At 41.5% G+C, this 11783-nt stretch overlaps 1 protein-coding gene across 4 annotated transcripts in view; it reads left to right on the top strand.

Annotated features, from left to right (window-relative positions):
* The window catches only part of hectd4 (HECT domain E3 ubiquitin protein ligase 4), a 33826-nt gene that overhangs the window by 5957 nt on the left and 16086 nt on the right, over positions 1-11783 (top strand). Inside the window, exons 3-35 of one of the 4 annotated variants that reach the window (XM_026320758.2) lie at positions 459-548; positions 634-761; positions 1257-1365; positions 2206-2344; positions 2708-2878; positions 2980-3172; positions 3269-3430; positions 3690-3803; positions 3909-4049; positions 4145-4380; positions 4472-4614; positions 4736-4806; positions 4896-5001; positions 5117-5237; positions 5345-5467; positions 5908-6032; positions 6452-6605; positions 6718-6818; positions 6995-7193; positions 7322-7441; positions 7525-7629; positions 7752-7915; positions 8085-8330; positions 8764-8956; positions 9428-9532; positions 9635-9723; positions 9806-9978; positions 10122-10257; positions 10349-10490; positions 10578-10744; positions 10967-11113; positions 11218-11402; positions 11601-11754. In XM_026320758.2, the coding sequence (XP_026176543.1) occupies positions 459-548; positions 634-761; positions 1257-1365; positions 2206-2344; positions 2708-2878; positions 2980-3172; positions 3269-3430; positions 3690-3803; positions 3909-4049; positions 4145-4380; positions 4472-4614; positions 4736-4806; positions 4896-5001; positions 5117-5237; positions 5345-5467; positions 5908-6032; positions 6452-6605; positions 6718-6818; positions 6995-7193; positions 7322-7441; positions 7525-7629; positions 7752-7915; positions 8085-8330; positions 8764-8956; positions 9428-9532; positions 9635-9723; positions 9806-9978; positions 10122-10257; positions 10349-10490; positions 10578-10744; positions 10967-11113; positions 11218-11402; positions 11601-11754 (4752 nt within the window). Of the gene's footprint in view, positions 1-458; positions 549-633; positions 762-1256; positions 1366-2205; positions 2345-2707; positions 2879-2979; positions 3173-3268; positions 3431-3689; positions 3804-3908; positions 4050-4144; positions 4381-4471; positions 4615-4735; positions 4807-4895; positions 5002-5116; positions 5238-5344; positions 5474-5907; positions 6033-6451; positions 6606-6717; positions 6819-6994; positions 7194-7321; positions 7442-7524; positions 7630-7751; positions 7916-8084; positions 8331-8763; positions 8957-9427; positions 9533-9634; positions 9724-9805; positions 9979-10121; positions 10258-10345; positions 10491-10577; positions 10745-10966; positions 11114-11217; positions 11403-11600; positions 11755-11783 lie in introns of all 4 variants that reach the window. The other 3 variants (XM_026320755.2, XM_026320757.2, XM_026320754.1) reach the window with 3 other exon arrangements.

The raw sequence follows: 11783 nt of genomic DNA on the forward strand, positions 1-11783 counted from the left end.
ATAAAATATATCAACATAACCATTATAATCGATATAATAAATATCACTATCATTTTTTTTTCTTTTTTTATGTGTTAGGACTGTTTCCAATGCTGTAGAGACAAACCTCACAGAATGCCAGAGTAGCACTTGAGAATAGAATTACTTAAATGTGTTCAGTTAATAGTTCAGTCTTGGATGAGGAGAGAGGAGCAAATGAACACTGCATAAAGTTAAGTGAGTTTCTCATTACACTGCAGAGAGTCGCAGTGTAAAATGATCTGTCTGTTGAATTCTAATGGAACAGATTCTTTTATTCGGATTCAAAAAACATTGCATCTTAAGTCCCAACACATGATGTCAGATCCCCTTTATAATTCAAGCCAAGTATTATTCCACTTGCAGGTCCAGAAAAGTTCAACAATGAGTTTTAATCTGTATTTCATGCTTTGGACTAATTTGCCAAGCTTTTTTTTCAGGGGATCTCTGAAGACCTTCATCCACACTGTTCACCTGCTGCAGAAACAAACTGATCTGGGCCAACTGCCTGTGTCAGATGTCCTGTACAGGTGAGACCATTACTCTGGTTCATTTGAAAAGTAATTATTAGTGACTTTTCCAGTGTGTAACTACCTTTTATCTGTTTCACTTCAGACTTTTACTTCTAGAAGGAGGCCCGGGCTCTCCATCCTGCCTACTGGGGGGCAAACACAGTGTGTCCTGGGGTTTTGAGGACATGCTGCCTACACCTGACAATTCTGCTGGAGGGGCAGAGAATAAAGGTTAAAACACATCTAAAACCTTTCTTTGTATTTGTAAAAATTAGAAATATGAATAGGTCACAATAGATTCAGCCCAGTCTGGTGGTTGTGATAAATTATGTCTCAAATGCAAATCTAGTTTTGTACGTTTTGGACTGTGGACTGTGTCTTTATAATCCCTTTTACCTGAAATATCCAAAGTCTATAAGATTCTAGCAAAACTGAAGGTTTGAGGGTGCGTTGTCAATGTGCTCATTTTCCTGTGATGTGTCACTCTTCAGCAGTTGATCAGATGACCTTGTAGAGTGATGGATATATACACCAGTGAGACAAAATGCAAAATCATTACAGATTTTGAATTCAAAAAGTAAATTTAAAGAGATGCCTGCACCTTATTCGTATACCTGGTTTTGGCCATTTTTCTGCAGATACCTTCTCCTACTTTTTCTCGTCATTGTCTATCATGTGTCCGTCATTAACCTTCTGCCTAATTCTTTTTGTGCCTTTGTCTTACAGACACTGACCTGGGGCGCTGTCTAGCTACAGATGGGCTCTATCTGTATACCACTAACTCCTCTGGGAGAGGACTCAGCAAGCTGGGTTCTGGTTTACATGGGACACTGAGGTAATGTGACACTCCTTCCCGCCTGCCTTTTTTTTAATCTGCAGCATTCAGAGAATAGCAAGAGAGAAAGAGAGAAGGAAACACTAAAAATATCCCTTATCACTCCTAAGGCAACAATGGCACTATGTTATTTCCTGGGCATTTTTAAACTAATATCTGCAGTACACAGTTAGATCCTCCTCCCTAACAGTCTTTGATTGATGTGGTTGATTTTAAGAGGGTCATGATGTGGTAGCAAATTACCCAATTTACAAACATAGGACAGTTTCCTTCTGCTATGAGACTCCCTAAAATTAGTTTCTTCCTGCTTGTAGTAAGGAGACTTGTGTCAGATTTATTGCATTAGCAAAATATAGGCTAAAATGATCAGTTTTGTTGTTTCAGAGAAATAATAATAACTTTTCTTTAGGGGAATTAGATTCTAATACAGTACAAACTACCATTAAATGACCTGTAGCAACTATCACAGTTCATAGCCATGTCATGCCAGTGATTACATTTCTAGACTGTAACTGATCTGAAGCAGCTCAATGCCACTTTTCTTATAAGACATGCTGTCAGTAACTTCTCCTAGTCAGTAATGATTAGGTCTATGGAAATTATTGTAACAATTGTCTGCAGAGAATGACCGTATATATATTACTAGATTATCAGTTTTACTGCTTCTTAACTCATTTATGTCTGTTTGTGCTGATAATTATTTGTCCAAGACCTGTGGTATTTTACATCAAATCAGGGTGTCAAACCAGGGTCTTTGACAAGAAATACCCACCAAGCCAAGCAGAATAAGAATGTAATTAATACTGAAATCAGTGAAATCAATATTCTGTGTTTGTGTAGGGGTTTTGTCTACTGTCGAAATGAAGAGTTGGAGCCTGGCTGGGTTGTGTTCAGCAGCGGTCGCCTCCTCCATCGTCCTTCATCCTTTGATGCCAAGCCTCATCAGCTGTGCCAGGTCATTGACCCTTTCACCCTCCAGGTACGGTTCCATTATTCCACTGTTACGCTGTTTTGATGTTGCTTCGTTGGTGAGTGTGACATTTTAAATCATGTTGTACAAGTTTCACATAAATCCAGGAATCTTCCCACAGCATACAAATATATTTTGTCATTTCAGTGCTGTAATACTTCACATCTTGCAACAGTAAAGAGTCTTGCAAATATGAAAGATGAAGAGGCAGAGGGATTGAAAAATAATGGAGATACATACTTAGAGTCATCCAGAGACAGGAGCTATATAAAAGCAGCCTCAGTGTTGACATTAAAATCCAACCAGTTCTTCAAAAGTTGAGTTGATATGAAAAAGCATAGCCATAGCCGATGTTCTCTGTGCAATTTTTAGGTCTGCCAAATTGTGCCCATGCCATCACATCACTTCCCTGTGGGCAGCAGCATGACCACACTACACCTCTGCTCAGATGGTACCTACCTGTACTGGGTCTGGTCCCCAGCCAGTCTAAATGAGAAGACACAGAAGGGCCACTCAGTCTTCATGGATGTCTTTCATCTGTCTGTGAGTACTTTATGCCCTGTCATATACAGTAGTTCCATTTGTATTCACTTTGTTTATATCTGTTTTCCGTCTCTGTTTTCTTTCCACTATCCTCGGTGCAGACACAGACAGGGTTGTGCATCGCAGACATCTTGCAGGAGAGAGTTATTCTTACTCGCAAAGAAGGCGAGTCTTCTAAGTGCTTGAATGAACTTCTGTTGAGTCGAATGTCACGTTTCCGAGCCTCCCATTCTGCCACATTGGCTGCTCTCACAGGTTCTGCAATCACCAACACTGTCAAAGAGGAACAGTCAGGTAATTCTTCAGCACAATTTTCAATAGCCAAAAATCATATATATTATATATTTTGTGGTAATATTTTTTTGATGCTTCTGTTTCATTGGTGTATAGCTGTCAACACTAGCTGTGGACTCCCTCTAAAGACTCTGAGAAAGACCCCAATGTATGTGTGTGGAACCTATCTAGTGATGCTGGTGTCGCCTCCTGGTGTATCTGGGAGCTCTGCCACACGCTCCCTATTTGGAGGTACCAGCAGTCTGTCCTCTCTGAAAAGTAAGAGCACATGCAGACACTGCTAAACTGTGCTGAGTTCTTTCCAGACAGAAAGTAGTGAATGTCAAAAAAGAAAAACAGATAAAGGTTATTTAATTTTTAGCTGCTCGTTCATAACAAATGTTCTATATAAGTCTTTTAAAAGTTCTAGGAAAGAATTAGTGAATAGTTATAGCCACTGTGTATTACACTGCATTAGAGCACAGATGGCACAAATCACAAGTTCACTCACTAAACATAACCATTCATTTTTCTTTAGTTTTAGCTTCCAGCCTGGTCTTCAACCTGTCGGATGGTCAGTTCAGTAGCCGTGCAGACCTCATTGATGCACCTGGCAGTTCTCTAGGCAGGGGAGCCCAGGTGGCAGGGCTAGGTGAGCTCAGGTTTTGTCACAATCTACTGCTATAACTTGACATCTCCTAAGGTACAGTAGTAGTACAGTAACCAATATTCATTTCTGCAATCTTTGGTTTTATAGGAGCATGTTATGATGCACTGAACAACTTGATCTGGACCTGTTCCAGTGATTACATAGATCAGTGGTGCAATCCTGGGAACCAAGCCTTTCATCATGTGTGCCATAGGCTAGGTGTCAGCCATGTCATCAAAGAACCTAAAGGTAGACCCAAACCAACTGCGCTGAAGCCACAAGATGGGCTTTTTAAGTTATTTCAGAAGGGTGACAGAATTATTATCCGCTTTATTATTTCACAGAGGAAACTGTGGCCACTGGTGAGGTGATCAACCAGCTACTTCATCATGTAGGTGCTATGTGCATCCACCAGCTCAACCTGCTTGCAGCCAGCAGCAACAGCTTGCCCCTGGGTGCCCTGCTTGGTAAACAACATCCCATTGAAGCTCGTCACTTCAGCAGCATCTGTGACATTATGGAAAAGGCTATGGTCAATGGAGATACCTGCATTATCCGCTGCATCTTGGTGGTGTTCCAGGTCAGTTTCAGATGCAGCTGGGGACTGTTTGGAAGATTTAGTTGTTTTCTGTGTTTTTTAGTTTATTGTTTCTTACTTCTGTCCTGCGTAGGTTGTATTCAGATTTTTCCATCCTCAGTCGGAGCAGAACAGGGAGAGTGTGCGTCGTTCAGGGCTACTCCTGTGGCAGCTACTAATGGCTCCGATAGATCAGATAGGAGCAGAGATTCAGAAAGAGGTGTGCCTCGCCATCAGGTAAGTCATAGTTTACACATGACGTGCAATAGAATGCAGAAGTAACAATTAAAATCGTGTTTTGTGTAATTCCTTATGATATTTAAATTGGTCTTCTGGTTTTTACCCTCTCTCCCTGTAGCTCGGGCCTGAATACTTTGTATCAGGGGGAAGCTGAACTCAACAAACTACTGAAACTGGTTCTAACTGAAGGTAAAAGCAATGAAGTAAATACAGCTGGGTCTGCGTCTGTTTTGTAGTTACTGTATCTCATTCTGTGTGTGTTTATGTGTAATACTCAGGGGAAAGAAACAGCGGCCTGTCTCAACTTCGGGATGTCATCCTTACCAACTTGGCAGACCAACTGCAGAAGAATAGATTTGGGAGTGAGGAAGATGACCACTACAGGTAAGTGACAATCCTGTCCCAACAGTATCAGATCTTTAGTTTAGAAACATAAGTTAGTTCCATGTAGGTATAAACCTGTTCAAGGTGTCAGAGATCTTTTTTTTTTTTTTTACAGATTGAGTGATGAGCTGCTACATTGTATCCTGAAGACTGTAGTCCGGGAGTCCTGCCTCCTTATTACCAAATGTCAGACTGTTGCCCGAGATGACTTCCAGAAGCTGCTCTCCACTGTACCAGTATGAATATCTGCTCAGCCACACTTAAATACAATCTGTGCTGACTAAGATCACATGTTTTGCGAGATTCCACTCATACCAACTGGGATGGTTTTCCCTCCCTGTAGGTGGTTTCACCTAGTCTGCGCTACCTCATGGCTGTTCAGAACCACCTCCTTAGTAACACAATTCTAATCCGTCCCGATGATAATGACGACAGTGACAGCTCCCTACAAGGGGAAACAATGAAGGTACAGGTAAACATCCCCTTTAAATTCCCCTACCTCTCTGCATGTGGAGTCTGTTTGTGTGTCCATCAATTAGACACCAACCAACAAATGAAAGCACAGGAGATGAATTTTCTTTACATGTACTTAACTGTGCCCATTGCAGTTTTATTGATATCCATTAACACTGGAATATTAGGTAAGGCTGGGTTGTTTCTAGTAGTGGTAATGATGGATATAAATTTAAAAAAAAAAAAAAACAGAAGTCTCATTTGCAACCAGAATCTCAAAATGTGCTGATGTATAGAGTTGTACAGTTTTTTTTTTCTGGGTAATACAATAATAATAATAATATTATCAATTATGTGTGTACATATACCATTTTACATGTAGGAATTGTAATCACTGAGCATCTAGGAAACAGTGTTACGTAAGTGTGGGCCTTTTCTGTGTGTTGTCCTTAGGAGCTGCAAAGCAGCATTCTATCCCTAGCAACCAAGATCCTTGTGGGATGTGATGAGGTTCTTGAGACCTTGCAGCAGGTGACCACAGCTCTGATTAACAGTGACATTCCTGACAGAGAAACCAGGTAAACTTTTTTTTTTACATTTTTTGGTTCAGTTATCCCCAGTGGTTGCTGGATGTCCTTAAAATCTACCACCCAGTTATTCTATTGAATGAACAGACCTGAATTGGGACACTTTGGTGTTAGTTAAGTTACCATAAAACTATAACGGTAATGTGGTAAGAAAAACCAGACATGATGTTCTCTTGGTTAGATCCAATGGCACTATAGCACTGTATAACAAGATTTAGCTAAACCTAAGTAATGCTGTAGCCTCCGTCAAAAGAATAACACAGTGCATGAGAAATTATTTATATACACAGGCTTTAAAAATCACAGTGGCTTTGTTTTACCTTTTCAAACATCCCAGTTTTTTGTGTTGTTTTTCTGTGTGGGATCCAACACCATAACATTTTTTTTCCCCATTTTCTCTTCTTGTTCAGGTTGAAAGGCTTGGAACAGGTAACCAAAGCCACCATGCTTGGGCATTTGCTACCAGTGTTGCTCACCTCGCTGATGCACCCCAACCTGCAGACCCTCACTCTTGCTGATGCCCTCATGCCTCAGTTGGTGCAGCTGGTCCTCTACACCAGCCAGGTTGCTGTCTAGCCAGTCCCAAAGACAATTTTTGGATTATATGAAAACTACTTCTTTGAGTACAAAACAACAGCCCTTATTAGAGTATTTATTCCTATTCTCTGTTTTTCAGACTGCCCTATTACTGAAGACTCAGTCTCCTCTTTTCACTGAGGAGCCTCCTCCTATGAGTGGCTCATTAGGGCAGGGGCTGAAGGCATGTGCTGATGACAAGTGAGTTTTCTAAAGGTCTACCATGAGAATGTTAAAAATGTATTCACACTTAATCTAGATGATTATATATTGGGTCACTTTACTGTATAATGCCATACTTTAATGAGAAAAAAACGTCCGTTTTTCATGAGCTCAGTTTTCCAAAACCAGAAATTTATTTGTATCCTTGATTTAAGAATTCTTGATGAACGCGAAGAGCCCGGTTTCTTGACTGGACTGAAGATCCCTGCACCTTGGGCAGCTGGAAAGACAGTAGAAACAGTGCACCCTGTGAGGGACAATTACAAGTTCAAAGAGACGGTACACATCCCAGGAGCCCGCTGCCTGTACCTTCGCTTTGATTCACGCTGCTCCTCACAGTATGACTATGACAAGGTAATGACTCTCTCAGCACACTGGCCTTCACTCTTTTTAGCACTTATGTACAGTGTGTGTAATTTCACCAGCATGGAAAAGCTCTGGTTGGGGATAATTTGCACTAAATATTTTCTTTGATATTTTAGTTGGTTATCTATGCTGGTCCCAACACCAACAGCCGTAAAGTAGCAGAGTATGGAGGGAACACCCTGGGCTATGGCAGTCGTAGTGTCTTAGGAACAGGGTGGCCCAAAGATCTCGTCAAGGTAAAAGAATCTGTTTTGCACTAACATACCCAATGAACACATAGTGCACATACACTCTTTTTAATTTTTGTGTCTTGTTTTAGGTTGAGGGAGACACTGTGACATTTTCCTTTGAAATGAGGAGCGGACGTGAACACAACACCCCTGATAAAGCCATGTGGGGATTCTCCTGCACTGTCAGAGCCCAGGTAAAATGTGAAAGCACTGGCATGTCCCAAACATCTGTACTTACTGTTTACATCATTGTGGCAGTATGGACGATAAAGAATAACAGCTAATTCTGAAGATGCTGTTTGTGTTTATTTTTCAGGAGTCCTCCGAGGATGTCTCTGGAGGTCTTCCCTTCCTTGCAGACCTTGCCCTGGGTCTGTCAGTGCTGGCCTGCTCGATGCTCCGCATTCTGTATAATGGGCCAGAAGTGACAAGAGAGGAAGAAGCCTGCCATGATCTGCTCTGTTCAAAGCTGCTGCAGAGGTGACAAAGCTAAATAACAAGCAGAATAAGTCCATCATAGCACTGATTACGCATTTAATAACATACCTTGTAAAAATTTGTACAAATGCTTCAGGTGTATGGAACTTAACCCAGCAATCTGCTTGGGGCTGAGATCACAGACTAGTAAAAGACTTTGTTTTTTCTTTAGGTGTCAGTGGCAGGTGGAAGCAAATGGTGCAATTTCTCCTGCCCTCACACCCAGCCCTTCACCTCTGCCACTTACTATTGAGGAGGACCGTGAGTTCACCTACCCCTCTGACGTGCTCATCCCACCCCCAGGCCTTATGCCAGGGACTTATTTTGACTTGCCCCGTATCCGCCTCCCACCTGGCGTCATGGGTAGGCTACGAGAGGTGTCTGGAAGGGCTCGGCCACAGTTCCGTCCTAGCATCAAGTAAGAAGCACATGCTGTCACTATAACAGACTGTATGCTTGTTTCAGATGCAATACTGCCACCGAGTGGCAAAGACAACCATCATATAAATTCAGGCCTTCAGAGAGGAGATGCTAGTCAAACAGATATGTTCTACTCTGCTTTGTAACTTTAAATAACCAAATACAAAGTTTTGTTGAGTACAATCTATAAACAAATTATAAATATTTTTTCAAAGTTGTCCATAAATGGTCAGAATATCATTTTCATTTTCTTCACTTTATTATAGCTCTCCATGTCCATAGTAGTATTAGTCGGTTAGTTTTTGTCTTTATTAGATAAAGGAGCTGATATTGCAGATATCAGGATAAATACATTAAAGATAATCTCTCACTGTTTCTTGTCAAAAGCATTATGTAACTTTTATACTATTTTATACTATTTTTTCTCTAAGGGAGGTAATCAGGCCAGATGTTATTGAGGAGGTCATAGTATCTTGCGTCATAAAGCATCTAAGTCTAGTGGATGCCCTTCAATCACTGGTCAACTATCAGTACCGGGAGGATCACGCAGAGGAGTATGACCTGGTCTGTAAGATCATGGCCGAGACCTTCAAGAAGGTCAACGCAATGGAGCGTCAGCTGCAGGTGAGCTTCTGTTACACACCACTGTTTCCATAAAAAAAGCATTATGCTTGTTTCTTTGACAGGAGGTAAAGACAAACTGGATCCTGGTCATTATTTATTTATTTTTTTTATTATGTAGTTAAAGAAAGTTCTTTTTGAGATATTTTAATAAAATTATCCTGTTGGCTACATGAAAGATTTTGTATGGTGTTTTTATACATTCTTTATACCACCTTATAAGACCTTATAAAACCACCAGGATGCTGCAATTATGAATTAGGGAGATATTTTCATTGCGGGCAGCATATTACAATGCAACCAGAAATATGTGTAATGTTAAAAAAATGGCAAAATGGGGTTATCAATTAAAAATAATTTTAAGGTTGACCAGAAGACTTGATATTTAGCTTAAAAAATGTTAATCAGGCTGTCAACCTGAACCGAACCAAAGAGTGGAAGATTTTTTCTAATTATCTGGTGTGTTGCCTTCAGAGTGTAGCAGAACTGGAACAGAAGTGGCAGAATGAGGTAGAAGAGGCCCAGCAGGGAAAGCTGGAGAACAACACTCCTTTCTTTCACGACTACCACTTCTTTGAGGTACCCTGTTCTGTACACACCATTTACAAGGTTTGCATATGAAATTATGTGATTAATGCATCTGTTTACTGTGATGTTTATGATGTGTTGTTTTTGTACTAGAACAAAATTAAGGAGCTGGAACTTCTTTGCTCCCTGAAGGAGGTCCCACTTGATTTTAGTGACTTGGAAAATGTTGTCCTTGCGCTGAGGTAATTAAAAATTGTCTCATTCACATTATCTCAGTTGTCACAGGGCAGTCTATGCTGTAACATTACTTATCTGTACCAATAGGGAGAAATTCTTTCAGGAGGTAAACAGCTCACACATCAGGAGTAGCACCCCGCTTGCCAAAACGAAGGCACTGGTGAAAAGTCTGATGAACCGTACAGAGCTGCTGCTCCATGTTACCATTGCTCCACATTGCAGAAGCCTGACTACCACACCTGCTGGCACACCAGGGCCAGGTACGCTTCATTGTTTTACCATGTTCATAAGTTATTAATTAGTTGGAATCAGAGAATCTGGAGTGATAGTTATGTAACTCACAGGATTCTGATTTCACTGAATTTGTCATTCCTTTCTTTTTTTTTTTTTTTTTTTGCATCAGCCTCAAAGTCAGTGTCAGATGCCAAGACAGTGGTCCCGTTAGTGAAGCAGCCAGTCTTCCTGCGCAGCATGTCTGCACCCTCTGACTTGGAGATGATTGCTAATCAAGACTTGGAGTTTACACATGCTCCCCAACGGTATTTGTTTTGATTTGATAGATTTAAGGTTAGTGAACCATAGCAACAAATGGTGATTGAGTTAATTCCTTTACTTGTTTATCTTTAGAAGGCGACACCACCCTACCAGTCATCGCAGCAGCTCATTTACCCTGCTGCAGTCTCTGGCCATAGAGGACAGCCGTGACAAACCAACTTACAGTGTTCTGCTGGGACAGCTTTTTGCCTTTATCGGGACTACACCTGATCAGGCTGTAATGACTCCATCACCCTATACTCCATGAGAATGATTAGGTAAATTGTGGTCTGACACAGATATCTTTTACCTCTAATTTCTGTAGGTGTCAAGCAGCAGTTTCCTGTCTGCTGCACAGACACGTTGGAGGCGTGGCAGCACACGGAAGCAGGCGCTTGTTCATATGAGGGAGTTGCTCACTGCTGCTGTTAGAGTGGGTGGAGTCACCCACCTGGTCGGGCCTGTCACTATGGTACTGCAAGGTGGCCCAAGGTAAGAGGAGAGGCTGGACCACAGTGAACGATCCAAACCTATTCCACGTATGCACAGAAATGTAACTATATTAACTGTAGTTAAATTGTTAAATACTGTTCAATCGATTATTAGGTTATTGCTATTGTGTTATGAACATTTTCTTATGAACATTTTAATGGACCAGTATTTACACTGTTCAATTCTGTTCTACACATTTGTGTTTATGTGGCATGTGTGCAGAATTGAGGAACTGACCTGTGGTGGAATGGTAGAGCAGGTGCAGGAGGCCTTTGGGGAGACCATGACGTCTGTAGTGTCACTATGTGCTCGCTACCCCATCGCTTGTGCCAACAGTATTGGCTTGCTTTGCACAATCCCCTACACCAGGCAAGACACTCCATCCTCAACTGTCTCTCTTTAAATGTTGCTGCACTACTTGACCCTCAGAGTTCTTACCTGTTTTTGTTACCTATGATATTACTTTCTCACAGGAGTGAGGAGCAGTGCCTAGTTCGGAGTGGTCTGGTGCAGCTTATGGACAGCCTGTGTAGTTTAAGCAGTCAGAGGGAATGCAGCTCAAATGAAAAGCAGACCAAAAAGCAGAAGGTGGCCACCATGGCTTGGGCTGCTTTCCAGGTGCTGGCCAACCGATGCATTGAGTGGGAGAAGGTGGAAGGTATGAAAAGTTTGTAGCTACTTAAGCCATTTACATATTAACAGCATCCAAGTAGAAATAGATTGGCATTGATCTGTAGGGCTGTCTAGCTAGTATTCTGGCTAATGATGTTGGGGCTCATTTACACTGTCAGATAAAAATATCAGTTGTATGCAGTACCTAACGGTAGGTAAGTAGTCCTTGTTTCTTCTGTTTAAGGTGGGTCTACAGATGCAGTGCACTCAGGTCTGGCACGACAGGTGTCCAGCTTGCTAACCAATCACCTGGCCAGAGCCACAGAGTGCTGTGGGAATCAGGCAGCTGGCAATGATGCCTTACAGGATGTGCTCAGTCTGCTCAACGACCTTTCCAGGTAAAGCTTTACGTCATGTATATGTCTGA

The sequence above is a fragment of the Mastacembelus armatus genome, chromosome 9, assembly GCF_900324485.2.
Source record: "Mastacembelus armatus chromosome 9, fMasArm1.2, whole genome shotgun sequence".
In the NCBI taxonomy this organism is placed as follows: Eukaryota; Metazoa; Chordata; class Actinopteri; order Synbranchiformes; family Mastacembelidae; genus Mastacembelus; species Mastacembelus armatus.